General features: G+C 53.0%; 1 protein-coding gene across 1 annotated transcript in view; it reads right to left on the reverse strand.

The window, feature by feature from the left end:
• Positions 1 to 246: 246 nt before the first annotated feature.
• GRIK3 (glutamate ionotropic receptor kainate type subunit 3) overlaps positions 247 to 23,367 on the reverse strand; it is a 92,736-nt gene continuing 69,615 nt past the window's right edge. Inside the window, exons 11-15 of the mRNA XM_047793377.1 lie at positions 19,372 to 19,490; positions 16,769 to 16,986; positions 4,979 to 5,201; positions 3,986 to 4,236; positions 247 to 2,355 (exon numbers count right to left, since the gene is read on the reverse strand). Of these exons, the coding sequence (XP_047649333.1) occupies positions 2,161 to 2,355; positions 3,986 to 4,236; positions 4,979 to 5,201; positions 16,769 to 16,986; positions 19,372 to 19,490 (1,006 nt within the window). The 3' untranslated portion in view covers positions 247 to 2,160. The remainder of the gene's footprint in view (positions 2,356 to 3,985; positions 4,237 to 4,978; positions 5,202 to 16,768; positions 16,987 to 19,371; positions 19,491 to 23,367) is intronic.

Genomic DNA, 23,367 nt, shown 5'->3' on the forward strand with positions numbered 1-23,367 from the left:
CCCATTACCACATGGCTTCTCCTGTTTTTACATGTATGGGGCCCTGCTGCCTGATCTCTCTCCTTCACCCCCAGTTCATACTCATGCCCACGCAGACGTCAGAACCCCAAATTTTCTCCTATTATTGCATGCCTGAGACTGTCACATGCCTCATCTGCCCTCCATGCCCAGCCCCCAAAGATCATACATACAAAGACAAACACATGCACACACACACTCTCCTATACCCCGGAGCTCACAACAGCATGGCTTTTTCTATCATGACATGTGTTGTCTACACGGCGTGTTGTCTACGAGGCCTGTTCAGCCCTCTGCTCCCACCACCAGTGCACAGAGCCTGTCGGAGCTGCTGTGAATCGGGAGACCAGCTGGTCTGGCCTCACAGCTCCGGTTGGAGGGGGGATAGTATTTATCACACGAATCTGCTGCGCACTCCCACTTTGGGAGTCCTAAGGGGAACTAGAGGTTACCCTTCACCTCCCCTCTGAGAAGGTTCTTGAAACCTGAAGGCAGCTCTTCCCTAACCAGAGTCCCCAAGCAGAAACAGGAGAGGGGTGGAGGTGGCTGGCTGGCGTCTCCTCCTGGGTTCCAGCACACTGCCCACCCCATTCCCACTCAAAGCCCGCCCTCTGCCCTTGGCTGTGGGTAGCCCTGCTGGCCCCTTTGTGTTCTCTTTAAGGACACTTTGTTCCTAATTCCTCCATGTCCCGCACGTCTCCCAGAATCTTGGGGTCACAGACCTCTATCGTAGTCGTCACAGCGAGCTGGAACCCCCAGCTCATCGGGACCACTCTTCTCTGTACCTCATCTGCTATTACTTCTCTGCTGAACCCCCAAACCCCACAAGGTCCCAGCTGCTCTGGACAAGAGACCAGGGCCCATAGTGACCTTGTGTCTCTGCGTGGGGTCTTTGGTTAAATCTCGGGATGCAGCGTCTTCCCACCCTCGTGGCCTTTCTCAGGGAGGCTATCCTGAGCCTGAAAACTTCCTTGAAAACTTCCTGGAGCATCTTTAGTTTGGCAAGGAGTTCTTTAGGGCCCCCTGGCTTTCCCCATCGCCCCCAAAGCAGGCCTAGGCAGTAGGCCTCCATCTCTGGAGGAGAGGTGATGGCGTTTGCTTCTATCTCAGCTACTTTTCTCCTTCTGTGATGACAGAAGAAGGTCAAGGTCAACTGGCCAGGAATGGGAGTTGCTGAAGAGTATATGGCAAAGAGCTCATGCTCCCTAATGCCACGAGGGTTTAGAAAACAGCTTGGTAACCAGGAAAGTAAAATCCAATGTCTCGAGGGCCTGCAGGATTGCCACGAAATCCGCTTTTCCTCTGGGCTTCAAATATCGGCCGTGTCTCTGGGAATCCCTTGTGAGAGATTCAGGGGGTCCTCTCTCCTCTGGCCAGAATGTGGGGAAGAATTTGCTCTGACCCCCACTCCCCACACCTAGAGACCTCCTGGAGGAGGGAACCCACTGGGACATTGTCCAGAAGAATTCAAAACGGCAGTCTCTGCGCATTCTCCACGCTCCCAGACGCCAAACTCCTTTCTTAACCCATGGGGCTCTCTGTTTTCAACTCTGCCAAAATGGGAGCTGCCATGGGTGGTGTCAAGTCCAGGAGATCAGGACCACGTGAGCAGCCCCTGGGGGAGAAAGTCTTCCTTTTGCCCAGACAACGTGGGTGGCATCCCCCCATCTTCGGCTCCCATGGGCAGCCGAACTCTGATATCCTTAAGGTCCCCAAGGTCTGTGTCTCTGGTCTCATAGTCAAGTTCCAGGAGGCCTGGGCTCACGGGGAAGGAGTGGCAATATAAGAGCTGTTTCCCATTTCCTTTGGCCCCGCAGGACCATGGTAGAAACTTCTGCCTGTAGAAGAGAGTCGAGGGGCAGGTGAGTTTGGCCTGAGAGAGGCCTGTGCTTCCTTTGGCCTTGGCTGTCTTGGCTGGCAGCTTTAGAAACCCATAGAAGAAAGAAGAGGAGGGTGACGCCCAAGCAGCTGGCCTGGGGGCCCGCTGCTTTCCTGGTAGGGAAGAGCAGAGGGCTCCTGGTCCAACAGGCGGGCAGCAGCTCCTGTCCCCAAGCCCAGTAGGGGGACTGGGGACGTTCCTTCCACTCTCCTTTGCTCTCCTCCACCTTGTCCCCAGGCCTGCGGTCCCCAGCCCACGGGTGCCTAGGGGAACACAGGGGCCAGTGATGTGCTGCAAGTCATGCTATCCTTGCCCGGAAGCCGGCGATCATTGAACGTGTGCATGTTGATGACGGCGTCGGTCTTGACCATCATGGGAGGCTGCGGCTTGTGCTTGACCCGACGCTGGCAGGTAAGGGAGAAGCGGATCTCGTCGGCCACAGTGCTGCAGAAGGAACGCTGGGGTGGGGGGTGGGGAGAGGAAGGGGCACATGGGTGAGATCCGACCCTGCAGCTCCAGCCAACTCCTCCCCTTCCTCCCAGAGCCTGGGCTCAGGGTGTCCCTCACGCCTGTACCCCCACCCATCCTCTCCCCACCTGATTGATTCGTTTGGGCAGCAGCCCGCAAAGCAGCACATTCTTCCTCTTCTTCTTTTTATTTAGGGCCGCACCTATGGCATATGGAGGTTCCCAGGCGAGGGGTCAAATGGGAGCTGCAGCTGCCGGCCTTCACCACAGCCACAGCCATGTCTGATCCAGGCTGTGTCTGCAACCTACACCATAGCTCACGGCCACGCCAGAGCCTTAACCCACTGCTCGAGGCCAGGGATCGAACCTGCATCCTCATGGGTGCTAGTCAGATTCGTTTCCGCTGAGCCACGATGGGAACTCCTGGTGGTTCTTTTCGGATGTCATAATTTTTTAAACCATTCCCTACTAATGGACATTGAGATTTTTTTCATATTTTTTCAGGTTATGATTAATACTTTAACAAACATCCTGGTCCATAAAATTGCACTTGTCTTTGGCACTTCCATTGGCTGCATTTCTAAACGTAGAGCATGACTGGCCAAAACACGTGGCCACGTTTAAAGACTCCGACCACACTGCAAAGATGCCTTCCAGAAACACCCTCTTGGACTCCCCCCAGCAACACAGGAACAAGTCCCTTTTCTCACACCCACGAGAACTTGAACTCCAGGAATTATCTTTGCTCCTGCTCTTTGCTGACTCAAGCTTCCTGATTACGGAGGACTCCCTTTTGTTTTGGATGGATGTATACACGCATCTGGACATAGGACTTAACTGCCATCTCTTTCCACACCCACCCTGTATCCCTTTGAATGTCTCTGTGGGAGAAGCGTCCCCCCCACGGCCCAGTGGCCCTCAACTCCAGGTGCACATTTAAATCACCCTGGTCACTTTCTTAAGAAGCCAGTTCCAGGCTCCAGCACAGACCAATTAAAACACAGTCTCTGGGAGTGAGGCCAGGGTATTAGCACTTAAAACAGTCACTCCCTGTGATTCTAATTTGCTACCGGGACCCAGAACCGCTGCCCAATCACACTTGAATTAATCAGATGGGTTGAACCTAGCAAGCTTGGGCCGGCCCTCTTCACTCTTTTTCTTTTTTAAACTTTTGATTATGGAAATTTCCAAATATATGCAGAAGTAGAGAGAACAGAATAATGAACCCTATGTAAGCATCGTGAAGCTTCCACAATTACCCTGGAGGGTTTTATGCAGGGAAATGACATGGTTTGAATTAAGTTTTAAACAGGGCCGTGACCGCTGTAGGGAGAGTGGCTGGGAGAGAGAGGAGGAGTGGAGGCAGGAAGGCCAGACCGGAGGCTGGTGCATGGTCGGCTGCAGATGGTGGGCGTGGAGCCATGGTGATAGGAAAGCCCGCTGGAGTCAGGGCAGAGGTGGGGCTGGCAGAGCTTCCTGGGGGATCAGGTGCAGAGTGGGCTACAGTGGGGATGGGATCAGGCACTACCTTGTGCCTGGCAGGGAGGGGGGTCTGAAACCAGCTCGGATCCTGTTCCGTCTTCGTCCCTTCCCCACGCGGGTCCCAGTTCGGGGGGCTCACCTGCTCTCGCTCTGCGGTTTTGCGGAGCTTGTACACGAACTCGCCCACAGCCACCAGCACAGACAGGACGAGCCCGGCGGCCAGGACAATGAAGATGCCCCCGATCTTCTGGATGCCCAGGGCGCTGGCCTCTTTGTTTTCCTCCTCCGGACACCCGCTGCCCCGCCACCACTTCTCCTTCATGATGTGAAGCTTGTCTTCCTCCTGCAGCTGCAGGATGGCGATGGTGATCTTGTCCCGATATGGGGACCCTGAGTCGGAGAGAGAGGCGACCCGACTGTCAGCAACCTTCTGAACGCGAGCAGGGCCCTGGGGGGCTCCTGGGCACACGAAGCCTTTCTGGGTCCCCCATTTCTTGTTTTTAGGGAATAGGTTTCAGCCTCCATGACCTTCCCTGAGTTCCAAAGGGCAGGTTCAAACAGTTGCTAATCAGGGAAGGGAGGGGAGGCAGAGACAGGGGAGGACCAGTCAAGGGACAATGGTGCAGGGTTGCGGCAGGGTCCTGGTTCCCAGCATCCCCATCCCTCTTGTGTACCCCTGCCAATACCCTGGTGGGTGCCAGCCACCATCACGTTCCCTCTCAGTAAACGTGTACAAAGGGGGACCCGAATGCCAAGAGGCCCCTCTTTAAGTCTGTCTGTGGCATCTGGGTGGGAGGGAAGGTCCTAATTCAGGATGGAGAGACTTGCTTCTGAACCTCTGTCTCCACAGGCCTCTGGAAGGCCCAGTGTATCTGAGCTGCCATGATAGGGATGAGGTCACGGAGAGGGGGCAGGATCTCTGAACTGACCCCCCACCTCTGTGTGGGTCCCAGGTCTCCCCAGGGCTGACCTCAAAAGGCTTGTGGCTCTACCCCTTTGTCTCCGGGCTGAGGATGTGCCGCCCTTCCAAGCTCAATAGGGTGATCTGGGAGAGGGAGCGGGAGGCCCTGTGTGCGCCCACCCTCTGCCCCCACCCGCGCCCCCGCCCTCCCGCCTGCGGCCCCACGCTCACCCATGGGAGTGCCGATGCCATAGCCCTTGGAGTCGATGAGGCCCCCGATCTGGGTGAGGTTGCAGTTCCGCTGGGTGACGTACTCGATGGTGGTGGACTCCATGAGCAGCGCGTAGTCGGCCGTCAGTGTCCGCTGGATGCCCTCCTCGTTGTTCTTCACCAGCGCCGAGGGCTTGCTGCTCATGAAGGCCCACATCTTCTCGAAGGTGGAGATCTTGGATTTCTGGGCCAAAGGGGGTACGGGGGTGGGGAGATGCACACACAGTTACTGAGCACCCAGGGGCCAAGCACTGCTCACCCCCACTTCGCAGGGCTCGGGTCCCTGAACTTGGTGCATGGCCCTCATGGACAGGCAGTGCCACCCACTGCTCAGATGTGGAAACTTAGGCCGTGGAAGGAGAGGTTCCCACACACAGCACTGCTGAACGATAAAGCTGGGAGTCAGACTCGGGCCCACCTACCTGGAGACCCTCAGCTCCTTGTCATGGCAGGAGTGGTTTTCAGGCTGGTTTTTTGTTTGAAATGCATTTTCCTTCTCTACGATTTCTGAACCAATGACGCAGGCAGGTCCTGCTCTACATGCTTTCCCTGCATCAATTCACTTGTTCTTCCCAGCAATCATAGGGGGCGGGTACTACCATTAGTCCCATTTTACAGATGAGGAAACAGAGTTTAGCCATGCTTCGGTTCGACTAAAGCTACTCAGACACAAAGTGGCAAAACCAGGCTTCAAACCCAGGCCACCTGGCTCCAGGGTCCATGCGTCTAGGCACTCAGCTGCACTGCCTCTCAGAAACCACCATGAGGGTAGAGGGGGGGCGTGGATGCTGATAAATCGGTGGCTTCTGGGACCACTCCCACTTCAGCCAAAGCAGGTCCCTCTTATTCTTACCCTGTCCTGGGGGGAAAGAGTCTGAGACAAGGGTTCCTGTCTGTTCTCCTTCAATAAATGGGAAGAGGAGATGCAGGGTGAGAATTGCAGAGAGGGGAGAAAAGTGGAGGCAGTCAGAGCAGGTGGTCCACAGGCCCCCTGACACCCTTGTCTCCAGAACATCCTGGGTGGTATGCTGCTCCGTGATCGGAACCAGCACCTCCAAGATCAAGCCTCGGGGGTGGGCTGCTGTGCTTGCCCAGCCTGGCTGGGGAGAATCAGAGGGGGCCTGGGGCCAGGAGAGGGGACAGAAGTTCAAGTCTCTTGCTGCCTAAGGAGACTGAGCAGATCAGGGAGAATGGCATTCATGACCCTTCTTGAGAACTTAGTGTCTGCCACCTGCCTGGTTCCAGCTCTGCCTCTGCCGATCCCAGGGGAACAGGTGGCTCTGCAGGCCCCATTGTTCCCGGCTGTTTCCAAGTCTAGCTGTGCCTGTCTGTGATGTCGGCCTGTCTGACTGGCACCCAGCCCAGCTTCTGTGTGCGTGATGGCATGGGTGCGTTGGAACGGGCTGGTGCGGGGCTGGGGGACGGGGAGAAGCTGTGCCAGCCAGGAATGGTGGGGGAGGGGCTGGGAGGAAAGCGGACCTTCTACTCTCCAGGGGCTTCCTAGCTCTTAGGGCTGTCCCCTCCAAAGCCAGCTCCTAGAGACCCGAGCAGGCACCTGGGGGAAGAGAGCACCCCAGGGCAGCAGGTAGCACCCCATCTGAGATTCCGTCTGAGCCCAGATTCCATCTGAGTACCAGTGATGCCTCCTCTGCTCACGGGACCTGAGGGCACCTTCACAGATGAGCAGCCACTCCCCACCTGCAAATTTACCTGCCCCAAAGCCGAAGGCCTGGAACGGCTCAGATGCCTGGAGCCCTCCGTGGGCTCCATCAAAGCAGAAAGCCAGCTGCCACAGCTCCTGCCAGTCCAAAGCCTGTCCCACTTTAGGCTCCTCCTTCTAGGGAGCTACTCCACCTCCGTGGTTACTCTTAACCTGTGCAACTCCTGCCTCCAAAACTTCTGTGCTGTCAGGCCATCCCACCCTCCAGCTACTCCTCCGCAGCCCCAGATGCTCCCCCACCGCTTCGATACTCTTGTCCTCAAGAACATTCCTGATCTCCAGCTCTTCTGCTTCTTCAGACTTTTCTTACTTTCTAGATAATTCCTTCCTTCCTTCCTGGGCACTCCTGTGACATATGGCAGTTCCCAGGCTAGGGGTCAAATCAGAGCTGCAGCCGCCAGCCTACGCCACAGCCACAGCAATGCCAGATCCAAGCCGTGTCTTAGACCTACCCCACAGCTTGTGGCAATGTTGGATCCTTAACCCACTGAGAGAAGCCAGGGATTGAACCCACGTCCTAGTGGATACTAGTCAGGCTCTTAACCTGCTGAGTCACAACGGGAACTCCTTCTGGTATATAATTTCTGATATCCAGACTCTGCCCCCTCCAGCTTCTTTTTTCCCTCAGGTCTGTTCTCACTCTGCTACTTTTCCTGCCCAGAGTCTCTGACTGGAAGCTTCTAACTGGTTCTGATGGTCCCCATTCCCAGATTCATGCCCTGGTGTGATCCCCTCCCCTTGACTGTGGGCTGGGCCCAGTGACTTGCTTATAAGTCCCCACAGGAGTGATGGGTTGTCATGCCTGAGATTAGGTTACAAGGGACTGTGACTTGTGTCTTGCCCACCCTCTCTTTGCCTCCTCTCTCTTGCTTCCCTGATGGAAGCTGGCTGCCATGCTGCGAGCTGGCCCATGGAGAGGCCCACAGGGCAAGGAACAGAGGGTGGCCTCTAACCAGCAGTTGGTGGAGAGGAAGCCCTCTGTCTAACAGCCCTGGGAGAGCGGCATGCTGCCGACAAACACGAGTGAGCTTGGAAGCAGAGCCTCGCGATGCCTTCAGCTCTGGCTAGCTTGGGGGTCACAGCTTGTGAGAGGCCCTGTACCGAGAGCCCAGCTATGCTGTGCTGATTTCTGACCCACAGACAGTGAGGTCATAATGTTGTGGTTTTAAGACACTAAGTTTGGGGTTATTTGTTATGCAGCAATAGGTAACAGCTACACTCTCTTACACATATACTCATGAGCTACTTCTATTCCCAATAAAGTTGCTTTTTCAGATAATCAGTTCTGACTAGTCCTCTGATTAGATTATACAAATCCAATCATCCCTGTCTTCCAGGGACACATGGTCTCAGAATATCTGCCCCCTTGATTATTGTAACTAAATACTGTTTTCCCATGAGTGGTTTCGGCACCTTGGCTCCTTTTCTATCCTAGTCTCTCCTGATTTCCTAAGGTCATCAGGGCTCCCCTTACACCTCCTGATGCATGCATGCATGCATCCAGCCTATCATTCATCATGTTGTTCCTGTTCTCATCCATTCGCCCACACACTATCTATGACTAATTAATTCAGCCAGCTATCCAACTATCCATCCAGCCTTTTACCCATTCATCTACCCATCCATCCACCCATCCTTCCACCTCACTCATCTTACCTACTCTTTCTCCCACACAACCAGCCATCAGTAACTTGCCAATGAACCACTCAGGGAGCCCTGCCCCACTCCTTCTGTCTCAGAAGGGATGAGAACTTCTCTTTCTGCAAACCCCTCCCTGCATCCTCTCCCTAGCGCCCCATTCTTCCCATACATAGATCTGCCTGACATCAAAACATATGTTCTTCCCAGTGATATCATAAACATAGAGACAGAAACTTCCCCTGGAGGGTGGCAGGGGGAGGGGCTAGAGGGGCTAATGTTGAGGTCAACAGACTTTGGGGAGAGACACGTGAAAGCCTGCCGCCGCCAGTAAAGGAACGGAAAGAGGAAGATGGGAAAGGATGCCAGAGAGTTTGGGCCAGTTAAGATGACAATAAGGCAGAAAGCTGGCTGTGATGCTGATTTCAAGCTGTTCTGCTCTCCCAGCTCCAGTGGCAGCTAATTCATTGGCTCCATCACCTTTAGGCAGATGGGTCTGAAATTTGCTTCCCTAGAACGGCCATCCTCGTGTTTATCTCATATTTTGGGATCTCCATTTTTCAACCACACCCACTCATGGTTTCTGTCTCTCTGTCCTTGAGTGATTCTGTGGTTCCAAGGACATCCCTGAAAAACTTCCCTCTGGCACCTTTGAGGCTGGGAGGGATATAGCCAGGGCCCCTCCTGGTGTCTCAATCCCCTCTCTTATCTTCCTGAGCCTGGTCACCAGAGGCCCGAGTTCCTGTCACTGACCTGAGCTATAGTCACCGCCCCAGGGAATGGAATCCCACATTCCCATGGCTCCAACGTCATCCTGCCTGCCCCAGCTCCATGGGAGCCTTAATCAGCATTGCTTCAGGGCCAGTCACCCAAATCAATTAATGGAATCGTTCGGAGCAGCCAATATAGGGCGACATGCCAGGATGGAGAGGCTTTTTTTATCAGTAAAATTGGCAAGAAAGTAAGTTTCGGGCTCACGACTTTCAATTCCAGCCTCCTCAAAGAAGTAAATTGATTTTCCCCAACTGAAGATACTTAATCTTGAGAATTTAACATTTCTGTACAAGAAAATGTATATAGGTATACACATATATAAATATATATCAATTCCGAAGGGAGCTGAATCCCAGGGAACATGTGCGGGGAGGCAGCGGCAATGTGCTTCCATGCAAGACCGAGCATATTCTCCATGTTGGAAAGGAGACCTTTTCCCAGATTAATTGGCTTTCTTATCCCTGGAGTGGAGGGTTTCCCTTATTGGATCCATGTGCTCGAGCAGCTAATCATATCTCTTGGGTTATTTTCTTAGGGACCTGGAGTCTCCCTGAGTCCCCTGCCTCTGCCCACTGTTGCAGCCCACCGGGCCAGAACAGACTTTCGGATCCTCTGGCCCAGCAGCTGCCTCTGCTGTTTGCACGTGACCCTGAGGCCTGTCTGTGCGGGGGCTGCAGGCTGGCCCCTGGGGTGGGGGGGGGTTTGGAGGTGAGGGCTACAGGTTATTAGGCCCCTGAGGGTGGAGCCCAGAGGTGAGGGCTACCAGACAGGCTGGGGATGGAGGAGGTGTGGGGGCGAGGTCAGCGCCTCTGCATGGGCTCTGATGTCATGCCTACCTGGGTTCAAATGCCAGCAGCTTCTGTGACCACAGGCAAGTGACGTCACATCTCTGAGCCTCATTTTCTGCATGTGTAAAATGGGGCTAAGCTTAGCCCAGGTTCCTAGGACGTGCTTGAGAGTGGCTGGCAACATTCCCTTGCTCTCTCTCTTTTTTTCTTTTTTCTTTCTTTCTTTTTTTTTCTTTTTTTTTTTTTTTGCTTTTTAGGGCCGCACCTGCTGCATACAGAAGCTCCCAGGCTAGGGATCGAATTGGAGCTACAGTTGCCAGACTAAGCCACAGCCACAGCAAGGCGGGATCTGACCGCATCTACGCCACAGCTCATGGCAACGCTGGATCCTTAACCCACTGAACCAGGCCAGGGGTCCTCATGAACAAACCCTCATCCTCATCGATACTAGTCGGATTTGTTCCCGCTGCACCACGACAGGAACTCCCTTCTATCTTTTTAAGCCTCCTTAATTCTCTTTAAGGCTCAGTTTTTCTCATCTAGAAACTGGGGATAATAACTTCCAGAGTGCAGAGTTTCTGTAGAAATGAAACAACATAATACTCAGGGGTAGAAAACTCCAGTGCTGACAGGGGGCCAGGCAGGATGCTGTAAATAAGTAAAGACCGCCGAGTGGAGTTCTGTAAGCCTCTCCGCTCCTGACCGTCCCTCTGCGGGAAAGCCAGCTCAGTGATGTTCCATCTTTCACATTTTCAAGAAGCTGGAGCTGTGAATTTTTTAAACGGCAGACATCTCCCCATTTAAAAAGGTTCGCAAGCAATTAAAAATATATGAGAAATATGGGGCCCCTAAAATGGTATCTGTGGGCTGAATAGGGCTCAGTATCACCAAGAATACACAATAAAAACAGTTAACATGTATTGTATGCATCCTCTGTATCAGGTACGGTTTTGAGCTGTTTATATGGATGATCCCATTTAGTCATCTCAACAATCACTTCCTCAAGCTGGAGGAGCTAGCTGGTGGTGGTACTATTAGTACACCCATTTCGCAGGTGAGAAAACTGAGGCACAGAGAGGTTGTCAGTAACCAAGTGGTTTTCAATAGCTTCCCATCATCCTTGGGCCTCCCTGCACCTGGTGCTGCCCCTCTGCCTCCCGGCTCTGGGTCTCTTCTTTTCTGAGGACCACTGGGCTCCTCCTAAAGGGCTCAGCTCTGTGCAGAAGTGGATGGCTCTCCCGTGACAAAGGCACCAACATCCTCCCCAAAGCCCCCGGGCCCAATCTGCAGAGACCTGGAAGAAGAGAGACTCTCCAGGTGTCCACTGGCTGGAGCTTCCCCGTGGGGCTCCAGTTAAGTCCTTGGCCTCAGGACGGGACTACGGGGCCGGCTGGCTCGCGCATTTTCTGGTTCAGCCAAAGGAAGGGGCATTCAGAGAAGAAAGCCTTTGCTTTAGGTGCTCTGTGCGCCGGCCTGCCTACTGCATATACGGGAGCTCATGGAAGCTCCTTGCTCATTGCCGCATGGCAGGCTTCGGGACCCACGTCATCCAGGTGAGCAAACGGAGGCTCAGAGAAGTGAAGTGACTCACGCAAGGTCACCCAGCACAGACAACACTCAAGACTCAAGTCCTGGTCTGTCTGACTCTTAAGACGAAGGTGACCGCACTGTTCCAGGCTGTGCCGCACTGAATTCTGCCCAGTGGCAGCATTTCTGTCCTCCTATCCTGCTTCTGCTGCAAGGCAGGGCTAGGCTCTCTCAGAGAGGCCAGTAGATTGGTCAGGAGTAACTGGCAGCTGAGATGGGAAGCAGCCCTCTGGAGCCTTCCAGCCCAGGGACGCATCCTCGGAGCAGCTGGAAGGCGGAAGAGGGACTGGACCTGATGGCCTCTCCAGGCACCTTCCAGGCTCAATTACCAGGATGGGCCAAGGCTGTGCAAGCGGGAGGGTCTGGCAGTGCCTGGGGGACTGGGGGAGCCTGGGGGGCTGGGGGAGCCTGGAACTCTGGGACCCTGGTTCTGTCTCTTCCCTAAGTGGCTGCCGCTCATGCTGTCCCTCCCACGTGTGAGATGCCTCTCCCACCGCAGCACCAAAGAGGGCTAAATCCTCGGAGAGGCTAAAGCTGCCCAGCCCTCCCCGCAGAGCACACGCTTCCCCAGCATCCTCCTTTACATTTTGCCTACATATTTTTACAGCCAAATAGCGCTTTCAAAGGCCTCCTTTTTCATCTCCTAATTAATTTTTATCTTCCAAGACGGAGGGAGGACAACACAGGAGACGCTGTTTGTGATGTTTGCTGCTCCCTGACAACTCTTCAAATGAAATTTCCTTTGGAATGATGGGCTGCCTCTAGCCACACGTCTCCCAGGCTACCGGGTGGGAGTGAGGGATTTGGAGCCCACTCCACCACCACCACCCCCATCCCCCAGAGACCGGTGTCCCACTTCTTGCTGTTGTCATCTTTGGACCAGAATGGGCTCTCCCCCTCGAGTGCTACTCTCAGCCAGAGGGGGTGGGGGGTTGCTTTTTAAAATGGGTTTTCAGGAGTTCCCGTCGTGGCTCAGTGGTTAACGAATCCGACTAGGAACCATGAGGTTGCGGGTTCGATCCCTGGCCTTGCTCAGTGGGTTAAGGATCCAGCATTGCAGACGCGGCTCGGATGCTGCATTGCTGTGGCTGTGGTGAAGGCCGGCAGCTATAGCTCTGATTCGACCCCTAGCCTGGGAACCTCCATATGCCTCGGGTGCGGCCCTAGAAAATACAAAAAAAAAAAAAATTAAAAAAAATAAAATGGGTTTTCAACTTAGCCAGAAAACATGCTAGCCACAGAAATGAGGTTCATCCGCTCGGAGCTCTGGGACATTCAGGGGTGCTACCTGCTGGGTTCCTGTTGTATTTGCTTGACTTGGCTCCTGCTGTCTTTTAATTCCAACCATTAACTCAATAACCGCATCCACTCAGTGTGGATTATCTGAGCAACCACGATGTGCCGGGACTGCTCTAGGCTGGGGAAATGGCTCAATGGACTGTGGCTTCACTCTTCCCCTACTAACTCCTGGACTGTGGCTGGCTCCACAGAGGAAGGACGTGGGCATAGGGACAAGGAGCCCAGGAATTGGACTTCCTGGGTTCCAATCCAAACTCTATGTTTAACCAGATGTGGGACATTAGGCAAGAAGTATGAACTCAGGTTACTTTCTGAGCCTTCCTTTCATCATGTGTTAAATGGAGGTGATAGAAATACTCTCTGCCTTCTAGGGCTGTTTGAGGATGACAGGTGTGAACACAGGTAAATTTCTTGGAACATTGTCTGGCACACAGTAAGTGCTCAATTAAACATTAATATGATTGTTGACTTTGCCGGTGTCGCCTAGACATCTGATGGCCTTCTGGTGCTGATTCCTCTTCAACTCTACTGCCAGCCTTGTATATACTCACAGGCAGGGGAGAGGACCACCCCTCTGGAAGAAGACCCTGGAATGGCTGTGGGAGAGGGTACTGTGTGTGCAGGCAGAATATCTGACCGCCATCTGGTTCCATTGATCGCTGACCTGCTGTTTGGTCAGAGGCAGCTCACCCAGCTCCTCTGGGCCTCTGATTCTCTAGTTTGTTCTTTTTTTTTTTTGCTTTTTAGGGCTGAACCCATGGCACATGGGGGTTGAATCGGAGCTGTAGCAGCTGGCCTACGCCACAGCCACAGCAACACCAGGTTCTAGCCGCGTCTGCAAACTATACCACAGCTCATGGCAACGCCGGATCCTTAACCCACTGAGTGAGGCCAGGGATCGAACCTGCAACCTCATCGTTCCTAGTCGGATTTGTTTCTGCTGCGCCACAACAGGCAACTTCTGATTCTCTAGGTTAAACTCAGGTTTCCTTTCAGCTCTAACTTGAAAGTGACCACAAGGAGGCTACCGCCTGGCCTGATGCAGGGGTGGGGTGGGGGGGCACGGCATGACGATGGAAGGCAGGGTGGGGGTGGGGCAGAGAGGAAGTAGGTTTGTCCAGGGACCTTCTGGGAGGGTCTTGTGCTTATAGCTCCTCATTCAAGGTGGGGTTAATGTACCTACGCTCAGGTTCCTCTCTGCCTATGCAACAGTCCCACCGCTGCCCCCGAGGGGAGGGAGCCGGGGCAAGAAGAGCTTCATCTGAATTAAAGCAGGAGACAAGGTGGCCAGACAGCAAGTGGAATTAATCAGCGATCAGGAGAGCGAGGAAGGGGAGTTGGTTCTGCAGGGGGATGTGAAGGAGTTGCTGTGTCTGGCCAAAGGCCCTCGTGAGCCCCGGCCCCTCGGCCCCAGCATCCCAGCTGGGTGGCAGCCTCAGTGTCCCTCCTCACTGCACCCTTTGCAAGGAAGGTGGGCGAGGGCGGAGCAGGTTGCGGGAGGTGCAGGTTGCGGGAGGACAGCAGCTCGGTGGGGAGCAGGGACTGGGCTCCTCTTAGCGTGGAGGGAGGCAAGGGCATCCAATCAGCGGCAATGAGCCTGCACCAGGCTTATTTATGCTGCTTCCCTTTGATCGGGAGCCCTGCTTAGAGACGGGCTCATGTGTAATGCATGAGGGATGCTCTGGCATAGTCAAAAGGCTGGGCTGCAGCCTGGGGATAGGCAGGAGCAGGCACACATGGGCACATGGCACACACACACACACACACACACACACACACACACACACACACCACACAGGTCCATCCCCCCACTCACACTTATCTAGGCACACCCATGGGGACATTTAAGCAGATAGACAATGCATACTCAGGCACATATCCATGGAGACACTCTGGCACATGTACACAATCACAGGCACAGGTCCATATGCCCAGTCGCAGAGATGCACACACACATATGGTTGCTGGTACATACACATATATACACACAGTCATGTCCAAGCATAATGATGCACATAATGATGCACAGACACCCACACAGGCTGACTCTTGTGCACAGGCACACGCATTCACACACACACTCAGGTGCATTTACATGCTATATACTGTTACATGCACAGTGCATGCCTTCTATATATACTCACACACTCACAGGCTCCCAGACAGCCCTGCGCTGGCCCATGACAATGCTTTATCTCCCCCACGCTCTAAATACATGGTGGTGACCTCTCAGGAAGACCACGCTTGCCAGTAGCAACATCCCAGAAGGGGGCTTGTTGCCTCTCTTTCCTTTTCACTAAGCAGCTGCTTCCTTCCTTAAGACGGGGTGCAGGGGAGGCCCCCAGGCTTCTGGGCTCCATGCCCAAGAGGCACAAGCCTTTCCCACCCAACTCCTTCCTTCTCTCCTCACTCAGGCCCCACCGGCGCCTCACTCCATCACTCAGAGGCTTAACCTAGAAGGCGGCAAGGGCTGAGGAATGGGGAACCAGGGCCTAGAGGAAAGGAAAACCCCCTAGACTTCCAGAAGGCTCGAGAGCACTTGACTACTAAAAAATACATGAATGGGAGTTCCCATTGTGGCACAGGGGAAATGAACCTGACGAGGAACCATGAGGTTGTGGGTTTGATCCCCGGCCTCACTCAGTGGGTTGGGGATCTGGCGTGGCTGTGGCTGTGGTGCAGGCCAGCAGTTGTAGCTCCCATTTGACCCCTAGCCTGGGAACCTCCATATGCCGCGGGTGCAGCCCTAAAAAGCAAACAAACAAACAAACAAACAACAACAAAAAAACCCGTGAATGGATGGACCCACAGCCACAGATTTCCCAAACCCTGGCCATTTCTGAAAGATCACTAGAATAGTGGGCCTCAAAATGTGGTCCCTGGACCAGCAGCCCCAGCGTCCCCTGGGATGCGTTAGACATGCACATGCTCAGGCCCCACCCCAGGACCTAGGCAATCAGCAGCTTTAGGCGAGGGGCCCAACAATCTGGGTGTTCCCAAGCCTTCCAGGCGATCTGGACTCAGTCAAGTCTGAGAACCTTGGCTTACTTCATGGGCTTTGGAGGATGACAGACCTGGGCCCGTCTCTGGCTCCTTCGGGGGTGAGTCCTCAGACAACCTGCTTAAAATGGCTCCAAGCTTTAGTTTCCGCACGTGAAAAGTGGGGATAATTGCAGTAGCTACTTCACAGGATTTGTCATGCAGATTAAATGAGGCCAAGCATGGAAGCAGTGCCTGGCCCACCATGAGCTCTCAGGGGTGGTGGTATAGTTATTATTACGTTAATTTCCAGAAGAACATTTACAGCTCCTGGTGGTCAAGGTCAGCCGGTTTCCTAAACCCTGGGCTACTCTAGCAGAAGGTGAAAAAACATTAAGAAACTGAGCCAGGGCTTTTCAAAGCCAGAAGGAGCAGCAAAGTCATGGCCAGGTCCCCATGAGAGCAGGAACCTGAACAGGTGACAGGGACACCGGCCTTCCACGAGTGTAACATGCTAAAGAATGTTTGTAAGTGCTTGCTCGAGTTTGACGGCTTCTCCTTTCCTTGGAGGATATGCCCCCTGTGGCCCCCCTAGTGGTGGCGAGCCCACCCCAAGCCCAGGCCAGCCTCTTGGAGATGGAATCCACGGAGACCCAAAGTCAAGGGTGGGAAGCCTACTGGCTCCAAGGCCTATTTGTGTCTGGGCCACGCTTCTCCTTCCCCCTCCTCCAGCCTCCTCTCTCTACCTGTCCTCCTCTGATGATTTAAGGAAACAGCACTTTCATGCTGTTTGTCCTAGGTATGGAAACTTCTAGTGCCCATGCAGTAACCAATCCAGATGGTCATATCATCACAGCGCCCCAAAGTCAACTGGTCCCAAACAGGGAGGGGTGAGCCCCGGGGATTTCTGGCCCGTGGGCTCCTTGGGGTTCGAGATGGACAGTGACGGGAAGGAGAGGGTCTCACCTTGAAGAAGGTCATGGTGGCTCCATCCTTGACGGCCCCATACTCGATTTTGGTTTGCTTGGCCAGGTCATCGGCAGAGTCGATGGGCGATTCCATGCGCTCCACGGTCAGAAAGGCAGCCAGGTTAGCCGTGTAGGATGAGATGATGATGAGCGTGAAGAACCACCAGATGCCACCAATGATGCGCGTGGACAGGGCTTTGGGCATCAGTTCAGACCCTGGGAGGAGGAAGGAGACAGGTCGTCCGGTGACCCGGGCCAGGGCTGTTCAGGCCCTTGGGGTCATGGATTCCATGGAGACCTCTTCCTTAGATCGGTGGTTCTCAAAGTGTAGTTCCTGGGCCATCTGCATACCTGGAAACATCTTAGAAATGCACATTCTCAGGCCCTACCCCAGGACCTCCTGAATCAGTAACTTCAGGGCTGGAGTCCAGAAATCCGGATTTGCTAGGCCCTCCGGCTGACCCTGATGTGGGCTAAAATGTAAGAACTACTGCTGGAGAAGAGCACACACATACACACCATTTCCTAGGCCTGTCAGACCCTCTGATGCTTATTTGTGGACTTCTGTGTGGTCCCAGGTTCCCAACCCCTGGAAGTCAGAACTCTTGGGATCTTCAATGGATCCCGCTCTTAGCCCTCTGGGTGATCCACTTTCCCTGTCTGGGACTCTGCAAAGCATGGACAATTGTCCTTCCTCTGTCCTGGCCTCTTGCAAATACCAGGATGCTGCTGCCATGATCCAATGTGAGGAGAAACTGTGTTGAAAATACACGTGGTTTACAAACATACGATTGCTAGATGATGCTTTGCAGGAGGAGAAGAATCAACACTTTTTGAAGTTCTTTGCCAAAACAGATCACCCTTCCTCCCCGACCTTGGGTGCGGAGCACAATTTAGCTGAACCCTTCTAACTAAAGTAATTAACTAGGCAGCTTTCAAGAGATTGAAATAGCAAGTGACTCCTGAACTTTCCAGAATCTCTGGACCTGCAATCTGAAAATCGTCTGCTTTGATATGGATGATTTTTTTTCTTCAAAGAAATCACTCAAGGGAGAGGTTTCAAATCCACAACTATTTTCTCCCTCCTAATCAAAACCTCACGAGGAATACATCAGGGGCCAGGGCTTTGAATGGCAGTAGGAGGTAGAAGAGAAGCTATTACTGTGTGGAGGGCTCTCCAGGTCTTCCTCAACTGTCACCAAACAAAGATGACGGACCAGGAAGCAAGGTGAGACTTTAGGACACTCATTAATGGTGGGGACAGAAAGAGGCGCTTCCCTCCAAAGCTGCCTGTCACTTCCTGGCTGCTGGAGCTCACTGCCCCACCAGCCACTCCCAGCCTCATCATCCCGGCCCTCTCCCCGATTGCTCCAAGCCAGGGCGAGAGCTGCTCCAGAGGGAGAATGACTTAATTCGAATTGTTGTCTGGGGAGCTCTGCCAGGCCCTGTTGGACCCCTGCCCTGGCCTCTGTCATGGCTGGGAGGTCACTCAGGTCAGCGGGCTTCCATTCAAGTGCCCAGCACAGGGCTTGGCCTGTAGTAGATGCTCAGGACACACTGCGATGACATCAGTCATTCATTCCTTTGGCATTTGCTGGTGCATATTTACTGAGGTCCAGGGTTTGTGCCTGGCCTTGAGGATACGCACAGATGGGTGAGGGACAGGGAAACTGTCCCTTGGATCCCCTTCCCTTCCTGGCCCCCTTGTTGCCCATTCTCCCTCACAGGGACCCTGACACAGGCAGAGACTGTGGTCCCCTCATTCCCTGGGATAAGAGGCTCTGACACATGACTCAGTAGGCAGAAGCAATGAGCACTTGGCTCCTGGCCCACTGGGCATGGGGTTGGGTGGGGAAATCTCCCAGGGGCCTTTCCTGGCTGAGATCCCCTCCCCCTGTGCTCCCCCCTCCAGCCCATGGCGTGTCTGCACCACGCTTCTTACAGGTGCTTGGCTCTCTGAAACATTCGAGCGGCTGCAGAACCATCCAAAAGTTGGACCTCCAGCCAGGGCAGGTGAAGTATCCCAGGCCTCCCTCAAGAAGATGTAAGAAAGTTGGGCTCTTCTGTGTCTATCAGCGCTGATGCACTCAGGCTAATGTCTTCAACTCAGGCTCCTCCGAGAAAGGCAGTCACCAAGGCTAGTTCCTGCTACATCCTAAAGTTCTTTTAGTCCATCTCTGCCCTCCATCCCCATGGCCACTAACCTGGGCTCATTCCATCATCTCATGCCTGCAATGGCCTCCCTCTCAGCCTCCCTGCCTCCGGTCTCGCCTGAATCCTCAGCTCAACTTTGTTCAATCAGATTCTGTGGTGGTGAGGCCATCAGTGGAGTCTGCCCCAGCAAACAGGAGGCTGAAAGCAGGAGGGGCTGGGGCTGAGCCCTGCCAGCCGCAGGTGGGGGCAGCTTATATGCTTCAGCCTCAGACCCTAAGCTGGTCCAGCCACAGCAGCAGTGGAGCAGGGGACCTGGCAGAAGGCACACACTTGAGCATCTGGGTGTCTCCCACCTTCTGAGGGCTCGGCAGGTCTGAGGCTACCCAGGAGGCTGGACTGGCTCTGCTGACTCGGGAGAGGAGGCTGCTTGGGGTGGGGGGCACATACCTTGCTGCATCAAGGACCCCATTCCGAACCAGAAACTGTTCAGCAGGGTGAAGTTATTTTCTACCACTTCGGAGCCGGGGTTGCAGGGGTGAGCGTCGTACCACTCATAAGGGCTGAACCTGCAGCAGGAGGAGGGGTGCAGTGAGGTGGGGCCTCGGAGAGATGGGAGGGAACCGGTATCCAGGGTACACGAGCTGGTGGTTTAGCAAACAGCGATGGGCCGACCACTGTAGCAGCATCAATGCCCTCATTGTGCTGCTGGGGAGGCAGAGAATGGGAATCCAGGGCCACTTTGCTTCTCGATTTTATTGTTAGTGCCCTTTTCTGGTGATAGAAGTAATTCAGCAGTACCTCTTCAATTTAAAAGCGCACATGCCCTTCCACCCAGCAATTCTGTGACGAATTATCCATCCTGGAAAAAAAACACTCCTACGGGAGCATAAAGAGAGGTGCGTGAGGGCATTTATCAAAGCATTGTTTGTAAAAGCAGAAAACGGGAAACAAGCTAAATGTCCTTCCGAGGAATGATTAAAGAAACGATGCCGCGATTGTACTTTGAAACATCGCGCAGCTCTTGGAAGAGATGTACCAACAGGGAAAGATCTTCAATGCATATTGGTTTGGTTTAAAAAAAAGTGATAAAAATAAGAACAATGTGATCCCATTTATATAAATAGATTCCTGAAGACACAGTTTTACACCTATTTATGTGCATTTGTATATAAACCCATATAAAGTGTCAGGGAGGATCCATCTCTCAAAAATGTATCAGTATTTACCTCTGGGGAGGGGTTTTAGAATGACAGAAGCAATTTCACGGAAGCCTGTTGCTTTGTATGTATTACGTGAATGTGGGGAAATGAGAACAGGCTGTGGAATTACTTGTATACTTAAAAAAAAAAATCCTTAAAATGGAAAAGTAGTAACAGGCACTCTTCATAAAATAGCCGAGCAGTACAGAATACAATAGAAAGTGAAAGGACCCCCTGCTCCCACCCCCTGGGGAGAACACTGCACCATGCATGTTTACCAGACTTTTCTCCCCGCATGTACAAATACATGTATGACAGAAAAAAAATGTTATTTAAAGCCCCCCACTGCCTTCTAAGGAAGAGAAATCTTGCTAACTGGAGGGATCTTTGTTTATCGGGTGAATTCCAACTGAGGAAATGGAAATCCATATTTTCTGGAGGGGTCTAGAACATGCTGGAGAGATTGAGAGACCTTGGAGAATGTCTCCACCAGGGTGGAGTGGCTGGTGTGGGGTCAGATGCTGAGATGAGAGACCCAGAACGAGAGATGCGTCCAATGGAATTCTGTTTTTTTTTTGTTTGTTTGTTTTTTTAATGTGTAATGATCTTTATAATGTTGTGACGTCCCATCCCCCTTCTCAAAGCTTTAGTAACTTATACAGTGATCACCGATGCTCCCAGGAGATGAATGTTGTTTTCATGAAGCAGGAAGCGTCTACACATAGGAAATTCCAAAGCAAGGCTTTAAACCAAGATGGGGATTTTAAAAAAGAATGACCACAAACTGGTTAGAAACTCTAAAAATCCACAAGGAAGAGACAGAGGAGGAAGAGAGTAGAGCTGAGAGGCTGTTGTGAGAAGGGTTTTAGAGAAACCCTCTGCAGAGCCGTGCATTCGGTGGTCCCTGCGTTCTCCCAGCCACCTTCGAAGTCTAGGGAGAGGGGCTTCCACGGGGCAGCTGGGGGAGCTTGGTGGGGGCTCTATAACTGGGCGGATGTGCTGGACACGGCCTGGGAGGCCTGGAGGGCAGGGGTCAGGCTGATGCGTGCTTCCCAGGTGAGGTGGGAGGATGAGTCCCTGCTCCAGGGCACTGGCTTGCAGGCCAGAGGCGACAGGGCTAAGGATGCTTCCCTGGACCAGTTGGGCCCATGCACAAGAGAGAGCAGCCCAGATCCCCCCGGCCTCCTATCCGAGGAGGCCAATGTGACTCCAACAGGGGGAGGCAATGGGGTGGGGGCTGCTAGAGGACCAGGCGCTGAGCAGGGAGCGGGCCCACCAAGGAGGCACTGCCAAAGGGGGCCCACGTGGAGAGATGTCTGATCTGTGAATGAGGGAAGAACTCTGGGGGACCATGCCCGACCCAGCCTTCCAACTGCTGAATTGAAACAGCATGTGTGTGCTTTAGAGAGAGACCTAGGGTTTCTGTGTCCTGGAGGTGAGCCAAGAAGTGACAGGTCCTGACAGACTTTTCATTGTGGCAAAGAATGTCAGCTCTGAATGCACTGGAAGGTCGGTAAGAGACAAAGTAAAGATAATTTCTGATGAGATCTCATGAGCCCTGCTATTTTTATGTACACACACACACACACTGTATGTATATGTATATATACATAAATATGAGATATATATGATAATCTTTTAACACTTAAAAATCATATCATACCATAATATTGTCCCACTAGTATTATTCAGTGAAAATATGTTAATTTTTTGAGGTCACCGGCCTTTATCCAGATCAGTTCTTCCTGATCTCTTTTATTCTCTATTAACTACTCAATAGGTGTTTATTTAAAAATACATTCTACTTTTTTACTTAAACATTTTTTTCTTTTTACGGCCACACCTGCAACAGATGGAAGTTCCACGGCTAGGGGGTTCAAATTGGAGCTGCAGCTGCTGGCCTACACCACAGCCACATCAGATCTGAGTCGCATCTGCGACCTATGCCACAGATGCCACAACATCAGATCCTTAACCCACTGAGCGAGGCCAGGGATAGAACCCGCATCCTCATGGACACTATGTCAGGTTCTTAACCCACTGAGCCCCAACAGGAACTCCTCAAATACATTTTTAAATGGAAGTATAGTTGATTTACGATGGTGGGTTAGTTTCAGGTGTACAGCAGGGTGATTCAGATTCTTTTCCATTACAGGTTATTACAAGATATTAAGAATAGTTCCCTGAGCTGTACAGTAGGTCCTTGTTTGCCTAGTTTACATATAGGAGTTTGTGTATGTTAATTCCAAACTCCTAATTTCTCTCTCTCCCCTACCTCCCACTATCCCCTTTGGTAACCATAAGTGTGTTTTCTTTGTCTGTGAGTCTACTTCTGTTTTGTAAATAAGTTCATTTGTATCATTTTTTTAGTTAATAGGTGTTTGTTTTTGTTTTTTTGTCTTTTTAGGGCTGCCCTCATGGCATAGGGAGGTTCCCAGGCTAGGGGGCCAGTTGGAGCTGTAGCCGCCGGCCAACGCCAGAGCCACAGCAACTCGGGATCCAAGTTGCATCTGTGACCTTCACCACAACCCACGGCAACACCAGATCCTTAGCCCACTGAGCAAAGCCCAGGATCAAACCTACATCCTCATGGATGCTAATTGGGTTTGATAACCCTGAGGCACGATGAGAACTCCCAAGTTGATAGGTATTTCTAACCAATCCTCTTTTGGAGGCACTTAGGCTGGCCCTATTTTCCACTGTGTACACTCTGCTGCAAGAAACATCCTTGGATGCACTTCCGTGGGTACCAAGGACGGTTCTGGACCTGCGTCCTCCCTCCTGAAGAGGCTGACAGAACAGTGGGCACCCACGTTACAGAAGGGGAGGTGGCCTGGAACAGTCTAGGTGACGGCGGTCTGGCAGTCAGGGCCCAGATTTGAACTCCAGTGCGATGGGAGGGAAGAGGAGGGGGATGGGGGCTGGACCTTGAGGAAGGTGTCACCGGAGTGAATGGTGGATCTTGGATTTACGACTTGTGGCTGCAAAGGGTTCTCCCAGTCTTGCAAGTAAAAGGGAGCCAGTAGAGGCTGACCTGGACCTCAGGGGAGAAGGCTAAACTCCAGCCCCCAAGAGAAGTGTAGACAGAGCACTGACGGTGGCCGGGACCGTCTCTTTCCTGAGATTCTCACTGGTACAGGGTCTGGCCGGAGTGACTCCAGGGGGCTGGACTGGCAGCTCACCTTCAACCTGGCCTCTGGGGTCAGGCACTTGGGATCATCTCCTTGTCATGAGTGCCAACTGC

The sequence above is a fragment of the Phacochoerus africanus genome, chromosome 8 (genome assembly GCF_016906955.1).
Source record: "Phacochoerus africanus isolate WHEZ1 chromosome 8, ROS_Pafr_v1, whole genome shotgun sequence".
NCBI lineage: Eukaryota > Metazoa > Chordata > Mammalia > Artiodactyla > Suidae > Phacochoerus > Phacochoerus africanus.